Source organism: Balaenoptera acutorostrata, chromosome 15 (genome assembly GCF_949987535.1).
Source record: "Balaenoptera acutorostrata chromosome 15, mBalAcu1.1, whole genome shotgun sequence".
In the NCBI taxonomy this organism is placed as follows: domain Eukaryota; kingdom Metazoa; phylum Chordata; class Mammalia; order Artiodactyla; family Balaenopteridae; genus Balaenoptera; species Balaenoptera acutorostrata.
This window is the reverse complement of record NC_080078.1, coordinates 41,182,031-41,208,991: the sequence shown is the minus strand read 5'-3', so window position 1 is coordinate 41,208,991 and position 26,961 is coordinate 41,182,031. Positions and strand designations below refer to the sequence as shown.

The following is a 26,961-nucleotide window of genomic DNA, read 5'->3' as shown; positions in this document are numbered from 1 at the left end:
CGTTTTACCCCTTCTTATAAGTGGCAAAACTGAGCACGTTTATTAATCTGACCCACAGATATAGCCCGTCTGTAGCATATAAAAATAAGCAAAATTATATAAACTTAAAAGTATGCTTAAAGCATATCAAGGCGTCCAAGAATTAATTAGCTCAATTTAATATTAGTACAAAGTTTTAAGTGACTAACAAATCATAGAAATTAGTTTTAAGTCGATTGCTATGAAATTAATTGCTGTTAATACAAAAATTTGTCGAATAATGGTTCAGTTTTATTGAACAAGTTTACACTTTTAGTGTATCTAAAACGTTATGTAAGAGTAATAGTAGGTTTTTTAATACTTAAACTGGTATAAGTTCAGGAAGTTCAAATCAATTATTCTCTCAGTAAAGAGACACACTCAATTAAGATACAATACACATTTGTATCATACTTCACAGTGAGAAAATGTTACCAAGTCCAAGCTGGTGCTGCTTGCCGCACACCAGGCCAATTGAGAGATGAGTTGGGGCAAGGACTAGCGACTTTATTCGGAAAGTCGCAGACACAGGAGCCTGGTTCTGACCTCGGGTGGCCTCGGCCTGCAGCGGCTTGAAGCAGGATTTCGGTTCCCTGCCAGAGATTGAAGTCAGGCCGTGGCAGTGAGAGCGCTGAATTCCAGCCACTAGACCACCAGGGACAAGACCCCGGCCCGTCAGCTGTGTAGAAATGAACTTCTACATAGAGACGTAAAGTAGTGAAGCAAGTGTTTATTAAGAAGGAAAAGGGGGGGGGGGGGCTTTCCTGGTGGCGCAGTGGTTCAGAATCCGCCTGCCAATGCAGGGGACACGGGTTCAAGCCCTGGTCTGGGAAGATCCCACATGCCGCGGAGCAACTGGGTCCGTGAGCCACAATTGCTGAGCCTGCGCGTCTGGAGCCTGTGCTCCGCAACGGGAGAGGCCGCGATAGTGAGAGGCCCGCGCACCGCGATGAAGAGTGGCCCCCACTTGCCGCAACTGGAGAAAGCCCTCGCATAGAAACGAAGACCCAACACAGCCATAAATAAATAAATTAAATAAATAAATAAATAATTAATTAATTTTAAAAAAAAAAGGAAAAGGGTACAGTACATGTGGAGAGCCACACGGGCGGGCTCAGAGAGGGAGTCACGCCCTCGTGGCAGTCTGAATCACTTTTATGGGGCATTTCTTCATGGTTTCTTCTGACCAATCATCTTGCTTTGCCTGGTTCTGAGACCGAATTTGGTATATCTCAGGGTCCTCACCTGTGTGGGTGCGCATCTCTTAGCTAAGATGGATTCTAGTGAAGAGGCCTATAGGTAGTTGACGTCACATACTAGGAGGTGGCGCCCCCTCCCTTTTTGACCTCCAAGGAGCCTTTCTGCACATGTGCAGTCGGGGAGGTCTCCTTGACTTTGAGAATGAGGAATATGTGGTCTTTTATCTCTTATCTGGGCAGGGCCCAGCCTCCTCCATCATCCTGCTTTTATGGAGTTTCTGCTATTATGGAGTTTCTGTCCGCAGGGGAGAAACTGTTCAGCCTGGGGCCTATTTATCTCCTGCCTCAGTTCCAGCCAGACTCAGGAGGGGATGTGTTAATTTCCTTTTTCCTGCAGCCGTTCACAGCGGGGCCTGGTCAGGATGTTTCCTGTGAGCTAAACAAAGGTATTTTAGCTTAACACTCAGGCATGGGAGGCAGAATTCCTCGAGTTTGGCCATTATGTATACTTTAAGCTGTAGGCAACATCCCTTTAGTGATTAACTTGAAGCAAAAGCAATAGAATACAAAGGTTAAAGTAAAAGAAACAGATCCAATGTGGAGTCAGATTTATTCTTCTCTTTTACAGAAAGACATAGCTGGGGTTTTTTTTAACCAAACATTAAGAAAAAATCATTTGCCAAAAATTTGCTTGACTTATTTGAACCTGGATTCCTAGTACTAGAAATTACTGTAAGAAGGATTTTTTTTAATCTAGCACATTAATGTATTAGAAGTTTAATTTCCTAATTTTAGGAATAGTGAATTTTAGGAATAGTTGATTTATGTGACTGTGTAGTTATCTTGATAGGCATTGGGAAGGAAGAAAATTTCCTCCTTCCTTCTAGGTTCTTCTGGCTGGCCTAAGAATTAGATCGACATGAGACAGATTAACAGGAGAAAATGAAACAGAAATTTAGTAACATGTATACATGGGAGAGACCTAGGGAAAATGAGTAACTTGCCAAAATGTTTTAAGTCCTCACCTTAAAAACCATCCTCAGCTAAAGACAAAAGAGGATATTGAGGGTGGGGAGTCAGTTATGGGAAGTCACCAGGAAAAGCACAGTAAACAAGGGTAAGGTTGTTGAGCAGATTTAAGTCACTGGCTTCTCCACTGATAACTTTATAGAGATGTGGTCATCCTCTTCCTGGTACAGAGAGGGAGACAACCTACAAATGGAGATTTCCGTTACAAATGTAAATGTGTCTTACAAAAGGATAATTCCTACTTGGCTAAGAGTTTTTTCCACATCTGCTGTTTCTTAGAAAATAACCAGCTTAAAATAATTAATATGGCAAGAGGCAATGAGAACAAAGCTTCTTTAAAAGATGTAATAATAGAATTTGTTAGAACTCCCTAAAGTTAGTAAACCATTTCACACTCTTACAACAAGAGGTGAAGACCTTTGCGATTACAGCCATGAAGGCATACAGATGCACAAACACAGAGAGTGTAAAACAAAGAATGTTGTCTGCCATCCAGTTCTGTAAGGATCAAGTCATGAGCCACTGCAGCCGCTGACCTACAATACACGCTGAAAGGAATTCAGTACAAAAACCAGGATGAACCATTCAGTGTTTTGGATATAGGGGCCCCTAGATATGCTAGTGAACACAAGTTCATGTGCCTGACGCAGAGCAAGGCCAAACAATATTGAAACGTCAGAGTTTAGAGCAGAGAAAGGTTTATTGAAGGGCTGTGCAAGGTAATGGGTGGCTCATGCCCCCCCCAAAACCCGGAAATGCCCCGAAGGGTTTCAGCAAAGCCTTTTTTTTTTTTTTTTAAGAACTAGTGTTTGAGTCCTAATTTTCTTTTTGTTTTTTGTTTTGTTTTTTGCCATGCCGCGCTGGTATTGACTGTTATTGGCTGATATTGACTATTCTATTAAGAACTGTTTTGAAATCAGGAGGCCTCAACAAAGAAAACGGGTTGTGTTCTGCTTCTTTGAAACTAAAACATACTTTTCTATACAAATATCAGTTAGTCTAGGTAAGAGATAACACATTCTGGGCTGTCACAAATAAGGGGGGAAAATGGAAGCGCCAGTAAGAAGCAAGTGAAAGGTGACTTACAGCTGCTGGAAACCCGCAAGGTTTGTCTGCGGCTGCCCTGTGCAATAGGGAACCAGAAGCTCAGTGGGTGCGCTCTTGGCGCTCCGGAACTACAATTCCCAGAATGCCACGGGCAGGTTCCCAGGTCGCGCTCTGAGCGCCTCAGGTCGGCTGCATTCATGGCGGCGCCCTGCAAGGCGGTGATCGTCCCCGGGAACGGGGGCGGGGATGTGGCCACCTACGGCTGGTACGGCTGGGTGAAGAGGAGGCTGGAGCAGGTAGGAGACGCGCCTCGCTGCACTGGGAAGTCGGCCTGGCGCGGGAGAGGCCGGAGGGCTCCCCGCTCCCACCCGCTTGTGCAGAGCCCTGCCGGGAACCCCGTCTTAGACTCTACAAGTGGTGGAGGAAGTTCGGCTTGTGAAGCAGCCCGGAGGGCTCCTCTCAGGGCTCAGAGTACAAGCTCCACCTCTAGAAACTAGAGACCGAGCCCGCTCCCCGTGTCTCCTGCGGGTTCAGATCTGGGACTCCCAGATAATTCTACACCTGTCTTCTCTCTGTCTCGGATTTTTAAACATTTTAATATGTAATATTAATATTTACAAAGGATGTATGTAACACGTACGTACATTATGAAGCATAATGTAATCAATACTTGAGGGTCCCTCACCAAACTGAAATCTAGAACATTATCAATACCTTCAGAGCCGCCTGTATGTCCCTTCATCCCGTTTCCCTGCCATATGAAATTTTTAAAATTTGTTTCGCTTTTAAAAATTAATGTACTTTTCAATCTATGTATGTATCCTTTAAGCAATATATTGTTAAATTTGGCCTCTTTGTGAGCTTTATAAAAATGGCATCTAACTGCGGGTTGTCTTGTGCATCTTGATTTTTTTTTTTAAACCCTCTTCCATAACTAGGCAATAAGACTGTTTCCTGAGTTGCCAACCTCTAGAGCTCTAGACTGGGTCTCTAGAATAAAATTCCAGGCTTGTGGCTGAGAGCCATGGCTAGAGCTACAAACCAAAAGGTCAGGGCTGCAGCTGTCCAAGAGGATTGGATCTCCAACTTTCTGTACCACGTTTATGAACCACATTTTACCTACTCCCTGGAGCATAGTCTGATTGGCTCCAGGTCAGTTTGTCTAGAATCTATTATGCCCTCTCTATATGTATATGACAGTGGTGATAAATGTACATGTGCAGATGCACATATAAAGAGGTCTACAGATCTGGCTAGATAGAGAACTACAGACAGATGGAGTTTATGAGGAGGGATTGTATATTCATAAGGAATCCTGTAGCACTTACCCACTTCATTTCATGATATAATCAACTACTTATTGAATTGATAAAGCTCATATCAGGTGTCTCATTTCTTATTAGCAAAGTATTAGTTGTAATTAAGCTCTTTATTATAGCTTTTTTTCTCCCCCTCATATCATAGATACCTGGTTTCCAGTGTTTGGCTAAAAACATGCCTGACCCAAGTAAGTTTTTTAAACGTGTCTTTAAAAAGCCTCCTCTTATTGGGTTTTGATCTTGCCATTTTCCGGTAGAGAAGAGGAATATCCTAGCAGAGAAGCCTAAGGGAATACGTACCTCAGAGTGAATGATGGCAAGTATTTGGGGGAGGAGGGTGCAAACCAAAAACCATGATAGAAAATTCTAGAAAGGATCAAGAAGAGCACCTGGGCTCAGAAGAATTTAATTTTCAACTTTGTAGCAACGGATTTTCCCTTCTATAAGTCAAATATTTTCAGGCAAAATTTATGGGTGTTTCATTTGAGGCAGAGGTATGACAAAACTTACAGCATCTCTATGAGATCCTAATATTAGAAAATGTAACATGGCCACTTTTGTTCTGAGTGTGCCTATGACTTGTCTCAGGAATTTCCTTTTTGGGAAGAAAGAATATATATGGACATGAACTTGAGAGACAATATTGTCAAGAGGATTTTTGTTTTTAAGTTGGAAAGTTTACATTAAACTTCAGAGTTATATTTTATTTCCTTAGTATTTCCTTTCAAGATAATGCTAAAAAATAAAAAAACTATTTACCAAAACTACAGATTTCAGTCTTTCAGACAGCAACACATAGAACTTTGGCCCTATTAAAACAGCCCCATCCCGCATTGTGGCCCTGCGGTTTGGAGTGGTCCTCTGTTAGAAAGGTGGGCAGCGTTGGACTGAGACTGTCCCTGTTGAGTGACGGACTCTTTCTTTCCCCTGAACCTTAGTCACAGCTCGAGAGAGCATCTGGCTGCCCTTCATGGAGACGGAGCTGCACTGTGACGAGGAGACCATCATCATAGGCCACAGTTCTGGGGCCATTGCAGCCATGAGGTGTGGTCCTTATTGAATTGTCACCATCCCCCCTACCCCTGTGGGCTCCAGTCAAGCTTGCTTGGGAAATACTTCGTGCACATCTTAAGTTTCCACTGCAGAGGGGACAGTGAGTGGTAACATGATCTGTCCTAATTCCTTCCTGGTTTGGTTAGTGGATTAAAAAGATACTTTGCTCTTACTGGGATACAGTGACCCTTTTAAAACACAAGTGCCTCCAAACCCCAGCGGCTCCCGTCACCCTCAGAAGAACTTCTCGGCCTTCAAGCCCCCCGCCCGCCGTGTCGTCTCCGCCGTCTCCCCTTCGCTGCCCCCAGCCTGGTTTACAGACCTCAGTGCAGTTCCTTGAACGCGCCGAGCATGTGCCTTCCTTAGGCCTGTGCTTGCCGCTGTTCTCCCTGGACTCTCTGTCCCCAGACACCTGCATGGCCTTCTCCTCTCTAGGTCTCTGCTCCAGTCGAATGTAAGCTCCATGAGGGTGGGGCTTTGCTCACTCTGACACGAAACCCCGGTGCCTGGCAGAGTGTCTGGCATATGGTAGGCGCTGATAACTCCCCGTTGGAGGGTGGAGGCTATTACCCGCACTGCCCTCCACCCCCCTCCCCCCCGGCTGGCCCCAGCCCCCAGGGGTCATGGGCGCCTCCCTGCTGCTCCCCATTAGAACGTCACCCTGCAGGCTTATAAGGCCTGGAGTGTAAGGATGGAGCTGGCTGAATAGCCTGTTAGGGTTGGGTTTCCTCTGTATTTGTGGGACTGGATGACAAAGGATTATGGTTTTTTTTGTTTCTTTTTTAAAAATTAATTAATTAATTTTTGGCTGTGTTGGGTCTTCATAGCGGTGTGCGGGCTTCTCATTGCAGTGGCTTCTCTTGTTGCAGAGCATGGGCTCTGGGCGTGCAGGCTTCAGTAGTTGTGGTACGTGGGCTTCAGTAGTTGTGGCACTTGGGCTCAGTAGTTGTGGCACACAGGCTTAGTTGCTCTGGGGCATGTGGGATCTTCCTGGACCAGGGCTCGAACCTGTGTCCCCTGCATTGGCAAGCGGATTCTTAACCACTGTGCCACCAGGGAAGTCCCAGGATTATGGTTTTTGTGTGGCTTCTTGTCCCCAGCAGCCCCTCAGGATGTCACATGAATCGATTGTCAGAGAAATCTTGCCAAGTTCCATAACCTTTCAGCCACACCTGTGGAAGCTACAAGAATAATGCCTTACGATGTGGACCTACAGAATTATGGTACATAGTGTTTACAAGCTGCCAGGGGTTGTCTGGAAAATGAAGAAAGTCCTTTATGCTGAAATCTGTGCTAACCCAAGGCCAACTGAATTTTTCGCAGGCCGCTGGCTAATAACGATGTAGCTTCTTTTAAAGACTACTGAAATTTACTGTAGGATTGTCAGGAACCTTCTAAAAATTAACTTCTAAAGTTAAGGTGGGCAAGGAGAAAACCAGATGCTAAAGCCATGGGACCTAAGATCATAGGGGAACAGGATACAGAGGACTACCCCACAGTTACTTATTAATCACAAGGGGGAATTGTGTCTTTACAGTGGAGGGATCTGAGGGGTATCACCCTAGGGAATCTGACAGTCTCAGCAGTAATGGGACAAACTGGCATCGTGTGCCCATCATTGTGGAGGAGTGGAAAGGACACAACTTTGCCAACATAATGGTCTTGCCAAAACTGTTTCACCTCAGCCTAATCATGAGGAAACAAGTTCAGTTTAGGGGATAACGTACAAGAAAATGGGCCTCAAATTCTTAAAAGTCGTCAATCTCATTTAAAACAAATTTAAAAGTGATTGAAGAGTCATGAAACCAAATGCATGATCTTTGACCAGATCTAGGATTGAAAAGATGTTTTAAAGAACAGTTTGGTACAACTAGGGAAAAATGAATACAGGTAGTGTTACTGTCTTGGTGCTAAATTTATTAGGTGTAAGAATGATACTGTCGTTACATAAGAGCACAGCCGTGTTCTTAGGGGATACATGCTCAAGTATTTAGGGGTGAACTGTAGCAAAATTAACGAATCTGGGTGCTTGTTGTTCTCACTTTTCGGTAAGTTTGACATTTTTCAAAGCAAAAGATTGGGGGAAAAGTTTAGGCACAAGAACAAAATACCAACCCTAAATCTTGCCTGGCACCAAGGCCTCCTAGAGCTCTTACCTTTCTAGGTCCTTCCTTAGCCTGGCCTTTGCTCAGTGAGGGAACTGTCTACAGGTAGCTGAGTGTCTGTTTGCCGGGCACTGTTCTAGGGAACAGGGTCACAAAAATCGAGAAGGCTCGGACCTGCCCTTGAGGGATGCCCTTGGGGGACAGAGGTAAGACAACGCAAACAAGCGTGTGTGAGAGAGGCACAGTTCTGGGATGGTACAGTCACAGACCACTTGCCTCTGTCATCTGGGTTGGGGAGGTGTCACGCCTTAGAACGCAGATTCCTGTGCCTCACTCACAATCCTCTGAATCAGATGCTCTGGGCTGAGCCTGGGAATCCACATGTTAACCAACCAAGTAATGCCGACGAATGCACACATCAAAGGGAATGTTTACACTTTTTATGTTGATTCAGAAAGAATTACGGAAGAGGTTTGCACTACCTTGAAAACAGAGTAGAAACTCAGGTAGCCCAGGTGAGGTGATTAACCACCGGGCTCATATTTCTGCATTTTCCTTGCTCTTTTTCATACTAACCTCAGCAGCCTCTAGCACCTGCTTTCTGTAAGCTAAATCAAATGAGTTTTGGGTGGCTTACTGACTTTCTGGGACCAGATTTAACATTAAACATCAGCTACACCATTCCTCTCTCTCCAGGTATGCAGAGACCCACCGGGTGTATGCTATCGTGTTAGTGTCTGCGTACACGTCTGACCTGGGGGATGACAATGAACGGGCAAGTGGTAAGTCTGAAGGTAGAAACCAGAAGAGCCCTTCCTGTAGCCACAGGCTGCACGCTCAGGTAGTAAAACAGCACTGTCTTCCGACAGGCTAACACAAAATCTAACAGCACATGAGGAATATTTACCACCCGTCTTGAGGTATAAGTTAGGCACTTAGAGAGGGCAGTGAGCCACTATCTAACCCGTAGTCTAGAACTGAACCCCTGAGCCCTATCCTCCCCCTTCACCAGTAGCTATGGTATCAAGCCCTACGGATCTGAAAACTGAAGAAGGGCTTCTAACTCACACTTGGGCTCTGACTCTCTGCGTCTCTGCCATGGTCCTCACTAGAGTGGCGAGAACGGAAAGCATCCACGACACTGAGAGTTTGTGTGTTCCTCTCATAGGATACTTCAGCCGCCCCTGGCAGTGGGAGAAGATCAAAGCCAACTGCCCTCACATTGTGCAGTTTGGCTCCACCGACGATCCTTTCCTTCCTTGGAAGGAACAACAAGAAGTGGCCAACAGGTTGGAAGCCAAATTGTACAGATTCACTGACCGTGGCCATTTCCAGAACACAGAGTTTCATGAACTGGTTAGTGTGGTCAAGTCCATGCTGGAAGTGCCAGGATAGCCAGGGTGGTTCCTGCTGTTCTACGTAACAACATGGGAGTAGGGCCACGATCAGATTATTATTATTATTATTATTATTTTTTTTTTTTTTACCAAGCTTCTTTTAATAGCTACTTTATTTATTTATTTATTTATTTTTGGCTGTGTTGGGTCTTCGGTTCGTGCGAGGGCTTTCTCTAGTTGCGGCAAGTGGGGGCCACTCTTCATCGCGGCGCGGGGACCGCTCTTCATCGCGGTGCGCGGGCCTTTCACTATCGCGGCCCCTCCCGTTGCGGGGCACAGGCTCCAGACGCGCAGGCTCAGTAGTTGTGGCTCACGGGCCCAGCTGCTCCGTGGCATGTGGGATCTTCCCAGACCAGGGCTCGAACCCGTGTCCCCTGCATTAGCAGGCAGATTCTCAACCACTGCGCCACCAGGGAAGCCCAACGATCAGATTATTAACAGATGATGATCATCTATTATCAGATGAATAGCAGGCATGCAAACCAGATCAAATTAAGGTCCAAAAAACACACACGTTTCAATGTTCAAACTAAATTACAAACAGTATTTTCATTTTCAATAGAATCCACATCTCAAATTACTCTGACCTAAAACAGTATTTTTCCCATTTGATAAGGGACATGGGACAGCTTAACCACCCTTACCAAAGTGAATAAGACAGAAACGAAACCCAGGTTTCCTGATCCCTAGTCCAGACTAAAACTAAACAGGTTTCATGTTATGCTGTAGGAGTTGCAGCATAACATGTCCTTAAACATGTTGAGAGTGTGACACACAAGGAGGTTGAAGCAGGGGTCTTCAGGGTCAGGCAGGGATCGGTCTAAGACCAGACTGGCAAGGATTAGGGCGACGGGGAGAACTCCTGCTGGGCCCTGTCTGGATTGTTGCCATGTGGGAATTTGGCAAGGCCTTGCCAGTTTTCTGATTTTCAAGGAAAGAAATTAATACACTTTGTATTTAGGGACCATAAGTGTGTGTATATATAATCCACATGTACATGAATTACGTTCAGTCTACAGACATATGGGTTATGTTAGTTGGCAACTACAGCGTAAATAAAAAATCTGCAAACACGGCAAGACACAAAGTCCAAGCCATCCATGTGTGACCTCTGCTGTAAGTATTCACTTAGCCAGTGCTTTGGAGCTTGAGAAAAGCCTGAGAAATAGACATGACGTCAAAGGATGAAATCATGGGAACAGTTTGGATTTTGTTACAAAGTCTTAAATATTTTTAAAAATGATCTTTCCATATCTCAAATTTTGTTGTGTAAAGTGTTCTACCTTTTAATTTCCATGGTCCTTTATATCTCTTTCAGCATCATTCCATGATTTTTCTTCTAATCATACTCCCTCAAAAAAACCCTTTTTCATTTTCCAACGTTTTTTGGCTATTATTATCCCCAAGTAACATCTCAAAACAATTTCCAGTAAATTCACACCTGATATTTGCTGCAATAATGTGAATTCCCACACTGTTCATACCTAACGAAAATTCAAAGCCATCATTTGAACCTGAAAAGGCTTTTGATTTCTAAATGTGCTCAAAAAATGTCAGGAGAGATTCGCTAAATTTTTAGCAGCAGTTATCTTAGGGGATGGGAATTTTGGTAGTTATGGTGTGGTGGACGTCTCCTTTTTACACTATACACCTGGGGATTATTTGAATTTGTGCACTGTGTCTTACTTTTATAATTAAAAATAAAGATTAAAAACAGTTTATTTGACAAGTTAGTGAAAAACAAAGTAGATAAATCCATTGAATACTTTTCTTAGAGAAGCTGTTTAGCATTGACTTGACCAAGCCTATAATCAAAGCTTGATTCTATTTGAATTATTTGGAAGTAGTCATTGTTCTACGTATTCTCTGCCTTGTTTTCTGAAGTCCTTTCTTAAAAAAATTTACAAACTTATACAAATAACAGTTCATAATACTTTATTGTCCTCTTCCTCTGTAGAAAAAACCAAATATATACAATTGAGAAATAATTTGATATTCTTCATTCCTATAAAAGTAACTTGAATATAGATAGAGGCATACGATGGTTGAGTTGGGCTGATAGTACGGTAACCAGTAACCACAGGGCGCCAGCAAAGAAAACGTTCAGTTCTTCATTCACAGAAGCCACGGTTCAGGTGCTCACCAGCCATGGCTGACGAGTGGCTTCCTTACTGGACACAGATATAGAGCATTTCCATCCTGATAGAAGGTTCTATTGGACAGCACCGCACTAGAGCGCGTGTTACATGCTTCCCTCACCCACCACCAACGTAGAAGTGACTCAACTTGAAGTTACTTTTGAAGTTACTTTTGTTTGACTAGTTTGCTTAGTTGATCACCATAAAAATTATGATCCCATAAAACTTACTCATCACCAAACTAAGAGATCAGAGGAGTTTCAGGGAAGAACCCCACATGGACTATTCATTTAAACCGTCAAATTATGGCCTTTCATGATTCTCTGACTCTCTACAGATCTTTATAAAGCAGAGAGGGGCCTTGATAGACTCTAGGGAATATCTATTTTCAGGTGAGCAAAATACCTTACACTAAATGGAAATCAAGTGTAAGGTTAGGACTTCACTTACAATTTGATTTTTTGGTGTTGTCGTGAGCCTAGAGCACCACAATTTGTTTTGGTCAAAATTTACTCCTGTAGGGTAAATACCCATTTAATGGTCAACAGAGGTGCTGTATTTTAAAATTACTGTCTCGGGGCTTCCCTAGTGGCTCAGTGGTTAAGAATCCGCCTGCCAATGCAGGGAACACGGGTTCGAGCCCTGGTCTGGGAAGATCCCACATGCCGCGGAGCAACTAAGCCCGTGTGCCACAGCTACTGAGCCTGCGCTCTAGAGCCCACGAGCCACAACTACTGAAGCCCACGCGCCTAGAGCCCATGCTCCGCAACAAAGAGAAGCCACCACAATGGGAAGCCCGCGCACCACAACGAAGAGTAGCCCCCGCTTGCTGCAACTAGAGAAAGCCTGCGCGCAGCGACAAAGACCCAACGCAGCTAAAAAAAAATTTTTTAATTTAAAAAATAAATAAATGAATTTAAAAAAAATTATTGTCTCTATCCTTCTGTAGTTAATATTCAGAATGAAAAACATGCTAAGGGAAAAAAGTTTATAGGGGCTCTTTATTCTGGTAGGCAAGGAATACTTTTGTTTTAGCCACTGATTGTAAACTTTTTAAAAAAATCTCTGGCTGTCAAGATATAGTACAAAGTCTGTATTTAAAACACAAACTGCTTCCTTCGTTCCACTTCTAAGTCTCCTCCAAGCTCAGTTTTGTCATTAAATAAGACGAGCGCCCCTGTGACAGGCCAGGTCCCAGGAAGGGCAGATATTGTTCTTAGCATTCCAGCTCTCACTGAGAGTGGATCGGAAACCCTCTGTAGTTTCAGGCTCCCAGATTCTTCTGGATCTTACACATATTAGTACTTGAAATGATCTTTGTTTCAAAGCACTAGTGTCATCAAATGCTAATTCTGTACAGCTGGCCACAGAATTTATCTGGTTCTTAAAAATTGGATACTGAGCCGAATTTTATTTTACTGTTCATCTCAAATTGGTTCTCCAAACCTGGTGTTTGAACTCAGGCCCCAGAAAAGCTTTCCTTTCCCTCAGTCCCCCGCTTTTGGCCTGGACACAGAAACTTTTAAGTGGCGCTACAAAGTGAAAATATGACAGCTGAGATCCTAAAAAGACCTATAGCTGACTTCTGTGTAACAATACATCAAGTAACCTATTGTTTTCTGTCTAGCTGAAGATTGGGACTGAAAGTGCTATTAGAACTGAGGACAATTATAATGGCTTCCTGCTTAGTTTAGACCTATTACACCATGAATTTTAGAAGAGAATATGGAAAAAAATCTAACACAGGATAAGGAAAGAAGAATGATAATCGCCGCCGCCCCCCCCCCCGCCCAATAAAGTGAATGGAGGGCAATGGATTCTTTTTAGTTTTAATTTTAGTTAAATAAGAATCTAGGGGAAAATTCTAGCAAATAATACAATTGAGCCACAGAGTGAAACTTGTAAGACTTTAACAAAGAAGAACCAGTGAAAATACTCGATTTAGGATGAGAGTAATTAATATTTATGCACTAAAAAGATATCCTTGACAACAGCATCATTCGGGTTTGGGGTAAGTACAGAGGCATAATCCTCTGAAAGAATATTTCGGACATAAAAAGGCATCAATAGTGTGTAGAAAAGGGATGTTCCACTGTGTCCCCCACTCATGCCCCAAGTCTGCGTTCTCCCCTGCTATTCCTGCCTTCACTGCTTTTCATTTCTTCTCAATGAAACCACTGAGAAAACAAAACAGAAATGGTGACACTGGGTCATATATAAAAAATTCCCAATGAAGACCTTAATAAGTAACTTTAAAACAGGCATTTTAAAGCTCTGGCCGTTATCACAGTACTTGGTGAATATGAACATATTTGTTTCTTTTCCCGTGAATCATCAAAAGTCTTGAAAGCTTCAGAAGGTGGTCTTCCAGGAGTTCAAAGTATTTTACTTATGGAAGAATGGATTTCACTACTAACCTTACCTGTTTCATATCCTGTTGCCTACTCTACCAATGTAAATTTAGTCTTCATAGATTAAAAAAATTTTTTTCATAGCAGCAAGTTTGTATCTTGAAGTTTGCTTTCAAGGGAATTTGATGTTCCATCATAAATCAAATTATTTGTTCCCAAAGTAACTTCATTTGCAAAATGTCAGTAAAGTTCATAGCTCTCTATTAAAATTCGAGCCACTCTGTCATGTAAATACAGTTAGATGGTGAAATCTCACCACCTTCATGGCAGTCGTCAAAAACCTTTAAAAAAGAAAAAAGGTTATATTCAAACTGAAGTTTTAAAATTATTACATTATAGGTAATGTCTTAAATATCAACTACAACAAAATTCTAACAAAATATCCAAGACCCAACCATTTATTTAAAGCAATATTAAAACTTTCAAAGTGAAAGAGGTTAGGACTGTAAATAAGAACATACTGGAATAGGACCTGCTCTGTGATCACAGAGTGAGTGAGAGACCTTTCACTGTAGCACTAAGCCAACCATATCCACCTACCCACTGGGCAGAAGGCAGGTAACAAGAGTCCAGGAAGGGAGGTCTATACACACGAATGACTTAATCTTAACTAACCAAATGTTTCATGTTTAGCCACCTTCCTTTTTGTGAAGGGTGCTAAATAGAATTCCCAACAGGTTAGCCTTTTTTCTAGGAGTTGAAACCAGGGCGTAGAGAGCTTAGGCATGTAGACAATAAAACACGGACTAACAGCCCAAGAATATAAATGCCACAAGGGCTGGCATGGTGCCTGCAGCACACAGGTGGCTTTCAGAGACTATCTGGGAACAAAAGAATGAAGAGTGTGGGGCGGGCCTCGAGGGAAAGCACATCACCTCTGGGTGTGAGTCCTGGTTGACACGTCTCAGCTGAATGCTTAGGTCTCCGTCAGCCTGAGTTCCCTCACACTTAAAGGGAAGTAACACCACTAGCTCCAAGGGACGTAAGGAGGATTAAATGAGACCACAGAAATCTTTAAGAACATGTCTGGCCCATAGTAGGTTCTCAACAAATCTCATTTCCCTCCCTAATTAGGTGAAATGATTAGCCCGCATCAAAAATCGTCCATTTGGGGACTTTCCTGGCAGTCCAGTGGTCAAGACTCCACGCTTCCACTGCAGGGGGTGCAGGTTCGATCCCTGGTCGGGGAACTAAGATCCCACATGCCATGCGGTGCAGCCAAAAAGAAAAAAAATGTCCATTTTGGGGCCAAGAGCAGAAAACAAATTTCCTTAACATGGTTATTCTAAGAAAGAATACAAGGTGATGATTTGTTCATTAAAGCTCTGTCATCAAGGTTACATGGAGGTTTCAGCAGTTCTTGGTCAACCCTGGGTTTGAGAAAACTAGGGTGTGCTTGCTGGTATCAATACATTATGTGGCAAAGGGCACTTGGTGGCAGTAAAGTGTAAAGGGAAGCCATTGTAACTCACCGGGCAGAGTCCGCAGGGGGCCCGGACCAATCCCGTGGGCGGGATGATCGGATTGACTGCCCTGTACAGTTTCATGTGTCCGTCCACACTGCCTACGGTGCCTTCTTTTGCAGCGATGATAGTCATCTCCACTTTCCCATCATAAATGAGTGTATTCAAGATGGTCTCAATGTCCTCCATGGACAACTCTACCTACAAAAGGGATACGTTAGAAAGGACCCAGAAAGGACAAGGAGACATCCTTTTGGAGGGTGTTAAAAAACGTGAAAGGCCACAATTCCTTGGTGAAATGGGGAAGGATTATGCTGGAGAGTAAATGAAAGCACAAAGAGGCTGAACAATGGCTCAAGTGAGCGTAGACCCTCCAATGCCAGGGGCAGGGCTCTGAGCTCGCACTGAGCTTGACACTTGCTGATGTCTTCACCCTCCCAAGGAAAATCAAGACATCTTGTAACATTTCTTTGGCAAGAATTTGATGGAGATTTATAAAATGCTTGAGCAGAAAGGTATTTTAGACATCAAATAGTCCAAATTCCTGTTTTTTTATGAAAGAGAGATCTGGAGCCCAGGAAATGAAAATGAATTGTCCAAGCAGCCACTTCAGCTTCTTCTCTGATGATGAAAAGCATCAAGCACAGTGTCTGTCTGTACAGATCTTCAGAGAATGTGCTGACAATGCCACTAACATCTCATAAGTAGGAAAATACCAATAAATGACAACTGCTATGATGATGGATGTTTGGCACATATAAGGAAATGTCCCCAAGAGAATCAAGAACTTGTCAGAACAGACTTTTGAATCTGGTAGTGAAATGCGCTGCCAGGCCTCCACTCTGCTGCTCTGTAGCCCAAGCTCAAGTACATACAGTTCAGAAAGTGCCCGACGGCAATGACCGCCGTTGCCTGACTGCCTTAGGACAGTGTTTCCTCAAAGTGGGTTCTGCAGAATGTACATGGGTATGACCAGAAAAAAGGGTCTGGGTCAGCTGTGTTTGCAATACATTGTAAACTATATCCCTATGATGAAGAATAAGTTTTTAAAAATAAGATGAAAATTAGAAACCGAGTTCCAACCTTACTGATCCCCAATTCACAGATATACTTCCACACTTCATGTGATGAAGCAAATGAACTATTTCTTTGTATCATTGGATTCTGTTTGCTTTCTCGTGCTGTTTCTGCCTATAAGGATAGAAACATAAATTTCAGGAAGAATACTGGTGCCTTCTGAATACAATTCATATAGAGTGAGAACAACAACAGGACATATTTTGTTTAGTAAAAATGACCAATTTCAATGTTTTCAATTCCTGTAAGATATGATACACAAGATTAAACATTCCTTATGAAGAAACTTAAAAAAATTATACTTGAAGTGATGTTTCCTCAATTATGCCTCACCTTGGTTTGTAGGAACTTAAAACATTGTTGGTTAAGCACCTCTACAAACTCAGATTCAAAATCCTGGTCACTGTACCAGGCTCCACCGGTCACAGAGCGGTCTGGCTGCAGGTTATAGAGCATGTACACTTTCTTTTTTGAGGCCTAGGAAAAAACACGCACAGTAGATGGTTAAAAGGTAACAAAATAGTCTTCCAAAACTAAGACTTAAAAACCCCCAAAGCTTCATATGTCAGAGAAGTTTGGGATTTACAGAATTATTGTGAAGATGGGACTTTGTGCTCAGCTTCCTCTAGTACTACCACCTGACATTACCAGAGTACATCTGTTACAGCTAATGAAACAATATTGATAGGTCAATATTAATTATAAAGCCTATACTTTGTTCAGATTCCCTTCGTTTTTCCCTAATGTCCTTTTAATGGTCCAGGATCCTATCCAGAATACCATATTATTATACATTTATTATACATGAGGCAAATTTTGGTTGTGACAGTTTCTCAGACTTTCCTTGTTATTGGTGAATTTGCCATTTTTTAGAATTACTGGCAAAAAATTCTGTAGGATGTCCTTTAATTGGGATTTGTCCGAGTAGACTGGAAAAAAGACCACAGAGGTAAAGTGCCCTTCTCATCATGTCATATCAAGGGTACCTGATCATCACTAAATGATGATTGATTGTCATCAATATAACTTATCAGCCTTGACATTACAAATCCATCACCTGGTTTGAGGTAGTGTTTCTCAGTTTTCTCCACTGTAAAGTTACTTTTTTTTCTGCCCTTTCCATATGTGGAAGGAAGCCACCACGCACAGTCCACACTTAAAGACTGGGAGTTCGCTCTACTTCCTTGAGGATGAAGAGTCTACACAAATTATTTGGAATTCTTCTGCATGGAGACTTGTCTATTCTCGCCCATTGATTTATTTATTCAAACATTTATATCAGTATGTTCTCATGAATATTTATTTTATACTTTGGGTTACAATCTAATACTACTTTAGTTTGAAACTTTGAAAACATCATGTTAAGTGAAAGAAGCCAGACACTAAAGACCACATATTGGTAGTTCCCTGGCAGTCCAGTGGTTAGGACTCGGTGCTGTCACTGTCTTGGCCCAGGTTCAATCCCTGGTCAGGGAACTAAGATCCCACAAGCCACACGGCCTGGCCAAAAAAACCCAAAACAAAACAAAACACAGCAACGTTAAAAAGATATAATTTAAAAAATTAGAACAGCGTGGTGACTGCAGAACTCTGTGAATATACTAAAACCCATTGAATTAAATCTCAATAAAGCTGCTACTAAAAATAAAGATGTAGAGCATGATTGGCAAAATGAAGCTAGGCATGGGTACATGGGGATTCATTTTGTAATTTTCTATACTTTTGTATACATTTGAAATTATCCAATAAAAATATGGAAGAGAAATAATATTCTAAATGAGGGAGTGGTAGGACATAAATACCATTGATAAATAAAACCACTGATGACTATCAAATTCTTATTTGCTGAATTTTGTGTTCAAGCACACTTTAATCTAGGAGTACCCCAGCTCCTCTGATGCCTCAATCAGTGAAGTCAGCAATGTGTCTGCTGGAGCCAGCTCTGGATCCTGGAGCCCCTGGAGGATGTGACGGGGTGGCTGGCAAGAGGAGGAGGAGAAATACCATGTGCTGGAACAGATGCTCCACCAGGGCCACGGCAGAGAACGTTCTGTGACTTGCTCACTAACGTATTCCAAGCCCCCAGAACAGTGCCCAGCACATAACAAATGCATGACAGGTATTTGTGGAATGGGTAATCTCATACACCAGGTTAAAATAAATTATCTTACATACCACAAAATCCAGGAAAAATGTTCGTAATCCCCAAAATTCTTTACTGAAGAGAGTAAAGTAGTTTTAGATTTTTGAGTGGGTAAGACTCTAAGAGTTCACTGGCAGTAACATATCTAAAGTAGCATCTCCAAAGCATCCGATATGGGCTAAAATTTTAAAAATCTTTTTTGACCAGTTGTTTTAAATCATGACATAGCTTAAAGAATAAAAACCTGAAATATACTTGGAGCAATATACGTACAGTGAACATTCAGGGGAAGAAAAGAGATGGTTACTCACTGCCACAGACTTAACAGCTTTAATTAGCTTTTTACTTTCCAAATTCTTTAGAATTTTGTTAATTTCTGTTAATGGCAAGTTGCTTTTGTATCGGATATCTCTGCTCCATATTCCTATAAGAAAGTAAAGTAAAATAAGTTGAACACTATAGGATGTGTGTTTCTTTTCCCATTGCTTATATCTCATTATAAATCTAGCAAAATATGTATATATTCCTAGATCATAGCTATAGGAAAAATGAATTAGAGGTAAGAGTCTCAGATAAAGTAACAAAAATATGCAAAACAATACATAAGTTATATGTTCTATTTTCTAACTGGAAATTTCTTGGAATGCCAGTGTGGCACCTTTTAAAAATCACATGAAAAGGACATTTTTGTAATGGAAGAAAAATCTTGACTGTCACTGAATTAACATATATTGCCTTTTCCATGCCCCCCTACATCCCAACCTCTTTTTTTCTATAAATATCACTTTAGATTGTATATGTGAAAAACAAACTTAAGTTTGGGTCAGGGTTGGCTGCCATCCTCGATGAGAGCAAAAAACACTTTATGAGAGCATCTGTGTGCATGTATGTCCATTATTTATACAGCACTATATTTGGAAAATAGAAAGATTATAGTTCCCACAGTCACTAAAAGCCTGTGCAGAAAGCTATGATTTTTCTTTCAAAGAAGGAAATGTGTTATATCTATAAAATGAATTTATGTAAAAACATTTTGCTGTATTTTCTTCCCAACATGAAGGCATAATAAGATAGGAAGATTTTTTAAAAATAGAGAATCACTTCTTCATATTTATTTTTAAAATGTTAATTTAACTTCCCAACACATATAAAATTATATGACTTCAGATTACATCGTAGTTGTTAAAGCTAATATCAATGACTCAAACAGATCTTAAATTGTAATAACAGCAATTTAGATAAAGTTCTTTAAGGGCAACAGGAGAGGAACTAAATAGCTCTTGAGGGAGCTACACCAGACACTGCCACACCTGCACTAGGCGTCCCTCGGGTTTTTGCAAAAACCAGAGAGATGTTATTATCCACAATTTACAGTTAAGAGGAAGAAATGAAGCCTTCCAAAATTTAGCAAGTAAGGATTAAAAAAAAAAAGACTCTTAAGTTTTAATTTATTTATTTTGAATAGATAATACATTCATATGGTCCAGAATTCAGAAGTCTCTTTCCATCCCTACCCACAGCCATCTAGCTCCTATCTCCCTGAGGCAACAACAGTGTCACTCCTGGGTGTCCTTCAAATGTATGTACATTATATATTTTTATATATATATGTGTGTGTGTGTGTGTTATATTTTCTTCTCCTTTTAACAAATGGCAGCATACTGAACTGACTGATCTATACCCTGGAAAGCCAGGATCTCAGTCCCCACTATCTGGTCCTAAAGACAATGTTGTTTCTGCTGTTCCTCTACATGCTTACCTTTATTTCCTGCATCCTCTATGATTTGATATACTAGTTTTTCCTGGTTATCTGATCCTTTCATTTTACTGCAGGGAAATAAAGTCGAATTAAAAAGGCAAAGAGGTACAGGATAATCTAATAATCTACATGACTACTTAAACGAATGAGCAGACAAGGTCATCACATTGACTTATTTACCAAAAGAAGGGCTTACCTTAAAAAGAATGAGACAGGGCTGTATGTATCAAATGAAAAGATGTCCAAGATATAGTAAGTGAAAAAAACAAGTTGCAAAACAGTATGGATAGCATGATCCCATTTTTGTTAAAATAAGAAGAAAAAAAAAAGAGAGAGAGATTATATATAAATATATGGTATATAAATATATAATCATCTATATGTATTTATATATACTTATAAGAAAGGATATATACCAAAATACTAACAGCAGCTATCTCTGGGAAATGGAACGCATGTGGGAGGTGAGATGATACACGGGCCAGGTTTACATGATGCAATTCTGTACTGGCTTTTTTTCCCCAAACATGTATTACTTTTATAATATTAAAATTTTCTTAAAATAAAAAATTAGGTGCTTACCCAGCATTCTGAGACTCCTTTATTCTATACAGAAGGCCTGTATTACTCCTTAAGAGATCCAGCTGACCCTAAAGTTGTTTTTTTTAAAAAAGAAAATAACAGTGAATTATTTTGGAGATATATCAAATCCAATGACAAACATTAATGCATTCTTCAATATTTTACACGGACTAAAATAGCCTACCTCGCATAGTTGCCAGTTCTCCACTTGAGTACTTAAGTTTTTTCCTACATGTCACATGTGATGTACTTTTTAAAACTTAGTTCTTTATCTCGCCATTTCCCCAAATATTAATACCTAACAATTTTCTACATGTTAGATCCTGGCTTGGTTATATGATCAATGTGTAAAGAATTATAAACAAGCAGCTTTAGAATAATAAATAAAAATCCATACTTAATTCAAATAAATTCAATAAATATATATAAATAAATACAGTAAAATGTAGTTTGTCTAAAAAAGTTCAAATAAAGGCTACTCATGCAAAAATATTCTATGATACAATGATTAAATGAAATTTACAATGTTAATAGTAACATTTACTGATATGTGTGATTTCTGTAGTGTTACATGAAAATTAGGCAGAAAGGTCAACCAATGAATAAAAGGCCTGTAGTAGTTCTGTTTTTACACAAGTCACAAGTAAAACAAAGCATGTGTGCCGTGCTCCTGCATTTCCTTGGGTCTGAACTTAGGAGAACCCAGATGGCTGTACCACTGGGCTTCTGGCAGTTCAGGGAAGCACGGCTAAGAGAGGCCCCATTCCCACGAGTTAAGGCTGGGCAGACCCATGACTTGGAATTAGGTTGATATATGGATGAACAGCAATACTTTCCCTCCCTCCCCCAAACCACAAAGCCCAATTTGGAGGCTCCATTCAGTTGTTCATCTCAGCCTATGAACATTTACTGAACACCTGTACTGTGATATATGTTTGGAGGGGACAAACCTGGATTCTGAAAGAGAATTACACAGCTAACTTCAATACCATCGGGTTGGCATTAAGACAGAGCTAAGTAAAGCGTGGGACGGACTCTCAGAGAAGCAGCTTTGGCCCAGCCTGGGGGGTCAGTGAGGATCCCTGGAGTTGACAGCAGAGATGAGTCTTGAGAATAATGAGGAGTCAGTCTGTGAGGAAAGGGAAAAAGGGCCTGCCAAGCAGGGAAGACAGCATGAGCAAAGGAACTGAGGCATGAGACAGCGTGATGTGCTAGGGAACCAAAAATTATCTGTTCCTTCTGAAAACTGACTTTTGAGTTGGAGGGGTGGAGGGAGATGAGGTGGGTGCAGAAGGGAGGGGCTCAGTGTGGTAAACCCAGGAGTGTGGACTTGAATCTCTAGAGTTGAGAGAAGGGTTTTTGGTGGGAAAGTGACTTGGTCAGATCTGTATTTAAGACAGAGCAGGCTGGTTGCTCTGAGGCACATGGAGCCAGGAAAGCCCGTTAAGATGCACTGTAATAGTCCAAGTAAAAGCCAAGAGTCTGAACACATGCAGGGGCAGTAGGAATGGAAACAGTGGAACAAATCTGAGAATTGTTTAAGAGCTAAAATCAGCAACACTCGTGATTTATTAGTAATTACTCCCTTGCTTAAAATTCTTCAGTAGCTCTACCACTGCCTACAGCCTGTAGCTGACAGAACTGGCAATAGGTGGGGTTGCAGAGGTGGTGAAAGAGAGTGAGGTGCTGAGGATAATTTTCAGACAGAAAGAAAAGGCTAAAAGGGGGGGTCCGAGAACAAAAACATTTTTAATTGCCACACTTCCCAGCATCCCTTGCTCTGTCCATCCTGGAGTTGAAGACCTTCACAATGGTGAAATGACTAGAAAAAACCAACACTCCTTTTTTCCTTTGGCTAGAACAGGGTTCAGCAATCTGGTGCACTGTTTTTTTTTTTTTTTTTTGAACTGAAGTATAGTTGAGTTACAATATTATATTAGTTTCAGGTGTACAACATAGTGATCTCATATTTATAGATTATACTCCATTTAAAGTTATTATAAAATATTGATTATATTCCCTGTGCTGTACAATATATCCTTGTAGCCAATTTATTTTATACATAGTAGTTTGTACCTCTTAATCCCATACCATTATCTTGCCCCTCCCTCTCCCCACTGGTAACCTCTAGTTTGTTCTCTATATCTGTGAGTCTGTTTTGTTATATTCATTCCTTTGTTTACTTTTTAGATTCCACATATAAGTGATATCATATGTGTATTTGTCTTTCTCTGTCTGACTTACTTCACTTAGTATGATAATCTCTAGGTCCAACCATGTTGCTGCAAATGGCATCATTTTCTTCTTTTTTATGGCTGAGTAATATTCCATTGTATATATGTACCACATCTTTTTTATCCATTCATCTGTTGATGGACACTTAGGTTGCTTCCATATCTTGGTTATTGTAAATAATGCTGCCATGAACATTTGGGTGCATATATCTTTTTGAATTAGTGTTTTCATTTTCTTTGGATATATACCCAGGAGTGGAACTGCTGGATCATATGGTAGTTCTATTTTTAGTATTTTGAGGAACCTCCATACTGTTTTCCACAGTGGTGGCACCAATTTACATTCCCACCAACAGTGTACGAGGATTCCCTTTTCTCCACATCCTCACCAACATTTGTTGTTTGTGGTCTTTTTTATGATAGTCACTCTGACAGGTGTGAGGTGATATCTCATTGTTGTTTTGATTTGCATTTCTCTAAAAATGTTGCTACAATTTATGTCAGTGTCCTGCCTATGTTTTCTTCCAGGAGTTTTATGGTTTCCAGTCTTACAGTTAAGTATTTAATCCTTTTTGAGTTTATTTTTATATATGTGTGAGAAAGAGTCCTAATTTCATTTCTTACATGTAGCTGTCCATTTTTCCTAGCACCACTTGTTGAAGAGACTCTTTTCCCCATTGTATACTGTTGATTCCTTTGTCTTAGATTAATTGACCATAAGTGGATGGGTTTATTTCTGGGCTCTCTATTCTGTTCCATTGATGTATGTATCTCTTTTTGTGCCAGAACCATACCGTTTTGATTACTGTGGCTTTGTAGTATAGTCTGAAGTCAGGAAGCATGACACCTCCAGCTTTGTTCTTTTTTTCTCAAGATTGCTTTGGCTATTCGGGCTCTTTTGTGGCTACACATACATTTTCGTATTATTTATTCTAGTTCTGTGAAAAATGTCCTGGGTATTTTGATAAGGATCACGTTAGATCTGTAGATTGCTTTGGATAATATGGACATTTAAACAATATTAATATAGTCTTTATTTTTTATTTATTTATTTTATGGCCGCACCACACGGCATGCGGGATCTTAGATCCCCAACCAGGAATCAAACCCACGCCCCCTGAAGTGGAAGTGCGTATTCTTAACCACTGGACTGCCAGGGAAATCCCCATTTTAACAATATTAATTCCTCCAGTCCAAGAACACTGGATATCTTTCTACTTCTTTGTAGCACCTTCAATTTCCTTCATCAGTGTTTTATAATTTTCAAAGTTAGGTCTTTCACCTCCTTGGTTAAGTTTATTCCTAGGTATTTTATCCCTTTTATGTGATTTTTAAACAAGATTGTTTTCTTGCTTCCTCTGATAGTTCATTATTAGTGTATAGAAAAGCAACAGATTTCTGTATATTAATCTTGACCCTGCAACTTTACTGAATTCATTTATTAGTTCTAATAGTTTTTTGATTGAGATTTTAGGGTTTTCTATATATAGTATCATGTCATCTGCAAATAAGGACAGTTTTATTTCTTCCCTTCCCATTTGTATGCCTGGGCCCTGGCAGTGAAAGCACCAAGTCCTAACCACTGGACTGCCAGGGAATTCCCTTCTTCCTGATTTTAGAAGAAAGGCTTTCAGCTTTTCACCGCTGAATATGATGTTAGCTGTGGGTCTGTCATAAATGGCTTTTATTATGTTGAAATATGTTCCCTCTATACCAACTGTGATAAGAGTTTTTATCATGAATGGATGTTGAATTTTGCCAAATGCTTTTTCTGCATTGATTGAGATGATCATGTGAATTTTATCCTTCCTTTTGTTACTGTGGTGTATTACACTGATTGATTTGTGCATATTGAACCATTTTTGCCTTCCTGTAATAAATCCCATTTGGTCATGGTGTATGACCCTTTTTGCATATTGTTGAATTTGGTTTGCTAATATTTTGTTGAGGATTTCTACATGTATATTCATTGGAGACACTGGCCTCTAACTTTCTTTTTTTGGTAGTATCTTTGTCTAGTTTTGGTATCAGAGTAATGGGAGCCTCATAGAACGAATTTGGGAGTGTTTCTTCCTCTTCAATTTTTTGGAAGTGTTTGAGAAGGACTGATATTTGCTCTTCTTTATATGTTTGCTAGAACTCCCCTTTGAAGCCATCCAGTGCTGGACTTTTGTTTGCTGGGAGTTTTTTGATTTCTAATTCAATTTTACTACTAGTGACTGGACTGTTCAGATTGTCTATTTCTTCCTGATCATCACATGTTTATCCCTTAATTGTTTATTGTAGTTATAGTTGATTTTTCCATTTTTGTCTTTTAATCTTCATACTAGCTTATTTAAGTGTTTGATCCAAAGCCTTTACTATGTATTTGCCTTTACTAGCAGTAAGAAGCAAACAGAAGGTGTGAATAGACTATGCCCATAGGTAGTTGTGTGCCATTATGTAGCTTAGTGACAATTAAATTACTAAATATAACAGTTAAAATACAAGTATTTCATTTGTCTTGTAAAATGCATATTACTTCTTCTTTCCTTAATTCAGGCAGTCTGAGCTGTTTCCTGGTTTGGAGTCTTATCAGTCACAACCTAACACACTTTTGAGAATGGTTTCATGACTACATAACAGGAAGTAATGACAACCACAACATTTAAGTAACTACATGAACTAGTTGGATTCACCTTACCATGGACAACAGTCTATTGATGGCCACTGCCCGCTGCTGGGCTTCTATATGCGGCATTTCATTCTGAATTACTTGGTCTGTGATTCCATGAGGGAACTGGTGACATAATTCTATAATCCTAGGAACAAAGGCATTAATGATACTCATGTTTCTACCTATTTCAAGAGGTGGTAGGGGAAAAAATACAAGCAGAACAGTTTGGAATTGTGCCTTTTTTCACATCTGATAGATAATCTAGGTTTCTACAATGGTTCTGATTCAAAGCATGTTAAAAATGAGGACGATGCTTTTGAAATACACGTTTACATTTTTATTGTATTTAAGAGAAGCATTTCTTTTCCTTATTCATATGAACTTTAAATTAGAACAAAAGTCAAATGAAAACACAGAAAAACATATTAAAGCTGAGGCTTCAGTTTTCTCAGATGTAACAAGTATGACAAAGGGAAGATACAGTGCCTTGGATAGCCATAAGTCTGTGAGCAGGAGGCAAATCAAACACTTCTGGTGGGAAGTCAAAATTTGTTATGACAATTCACCACAACTGGGACCTGCTTTTAGAATTATCCCTAAAAAAAAAAATAAACCCAAATTTTCACCTTGTCCTAGGATCATCATATGTGTTATTCATAATAGTTTAAGAAAGTTGGGGTCCTTTAAAACTATGTGGTAACTTAAAAATTGCAGTGCACGGTAGAGAATATAAAATCGGCAGAGGCTTTGGGTGCCCTAAAATCTTCACTTAAATACTGCACTAAAACCATCTGGCTTGTGTTGCTTCATAACAGAAAACTGCACCCTAACTTCGGCTAAACGTTCTGCCACGGGAGTTCCCCTATTGACAAGGGCGATTCTGGATCAGAACGTGTATCCACAAGTACTACGGGGAAAACGCCGAGTCTTCACTGAGCGTGGATCACCTTAACGTGGGAAAGAAGCGCATCAGTAGAGCTTCCCGAACAGCACCAGGGAAAGGTCAGCTACACAATCTTGCAAACTGTCCGACTCGTTTCGAACTTAAGAGTTCTGTCTTCCGGGGATGGGAGGAGGGTTCCAACACCCGCGATCCCCTCCCTGCGCGTCCACTGAACTTGCGAGGGTCCCGGAGACGGGGTCCAGCGCCTCGCGGGGGCTCCCGAGCCGGGAAACGATTCTCACTCACTGATTTACCTGTTTTCGATTTCGACCGGATCCGCGTCGGGCGGCTGCACCTTCACCTTCACCTCGGCCATAAGGGCGCAGGTCCCGGCCCCTGGGGGAAGAGACGCTCCGGGTGGCCGGACAGCAAGCGAGGGAACCCTGGA

General features: G+C 40.9%; 2 protein-coding genes across 8 annotated transcripts; one reads left to right on the top strand and one right to left on the bottom strand.

Moving 5' to 3' along the window:
- Positions 1 to 3,453: 3,453 nt before the first annotated feature.
- RBBP9 (RB binding protein 9, serine hydrolase) lies at positions 3,454 to 26,833 on the top strand. Of its 6 annotated transcripts, none has more exons than XM_057530135.1 (6): positions 3,454 to 3,589; positions 4,758 to 4,800; positions 5,551 to 5,656; positions 8,467 to 8,552; positions 8,939 to 9,126; positions 11,930 to 12,441. In XM_057530135.1, the coding sequence occupies exons 1-6, from the start codon at positions 3,491 to 3,493 to the stop codon at positions 12,005 to 12,007; spliced, it is 600 nt and encodes a 199-aa protein (XP_057386118.1). In that variant the 5' UTR covers positions 3,454 to 3,490; the 3' UTR covers positions 12,008 to 12,441. The 6 variants fall into 6 exon arrangements, with proteins under 6 accessions (XP_057386118.1, XP_007191964.1, XP_057386116.1 ...); XM_007191902.3 differs by lacking the exon at positions 11,930 to 12,441 and adding an exon at positions 18,120 to 18,718 and having other exon boundaries at positions 3,479 to 3,589; positions 8,939 to 9,059; XM_057530133.1 differs by lacking the exon at positions 11,930 to 12,441 and adding an exon at positions 18,120 to 18,718 and having other exon boundaries at positions 3,479 to 3,589.
- Positions 13,121 to 26,961, bottom strand: POLR3F (RNA polymerase III subunit F). 2 transcript variants are annotated; one of them, XM_007191899.3, is made up of 10 exons: positions 26,828 to 26,961; positions 25,658 to 25,775; positions 20,741 to 20,808; positions 20,355 to 20,375; positions 20,159 to 20,226; positions 18,711 to 18,823; positions 16,590 to 16,733; positions 16,263 to 16,370; positions 15,189 to 15,380; positions 13,121 to 13,997 (listed from the first exon to the last, which is right to left on the bottom strand). In XM_007191899.3, exons 1-10 carry the CDS (start codon positions 26,887 to 26,889, stop codon positions 13,920 to 13,922), a joined length of 972 nt encoding a protein of 323 aa, XP_007191961.1. In that variant the 5' UTR covers positions 26,890 to 26,961; the 3' UTR covers positions 13,121 to 13,919. The 2 variants fall into 2 exon arrangements, with proteins under 2 accessions (XP_007191961.1, XP_007191962.1); XM_007191900.3 differs by lacking the exon at positions 20,355 to 20,375.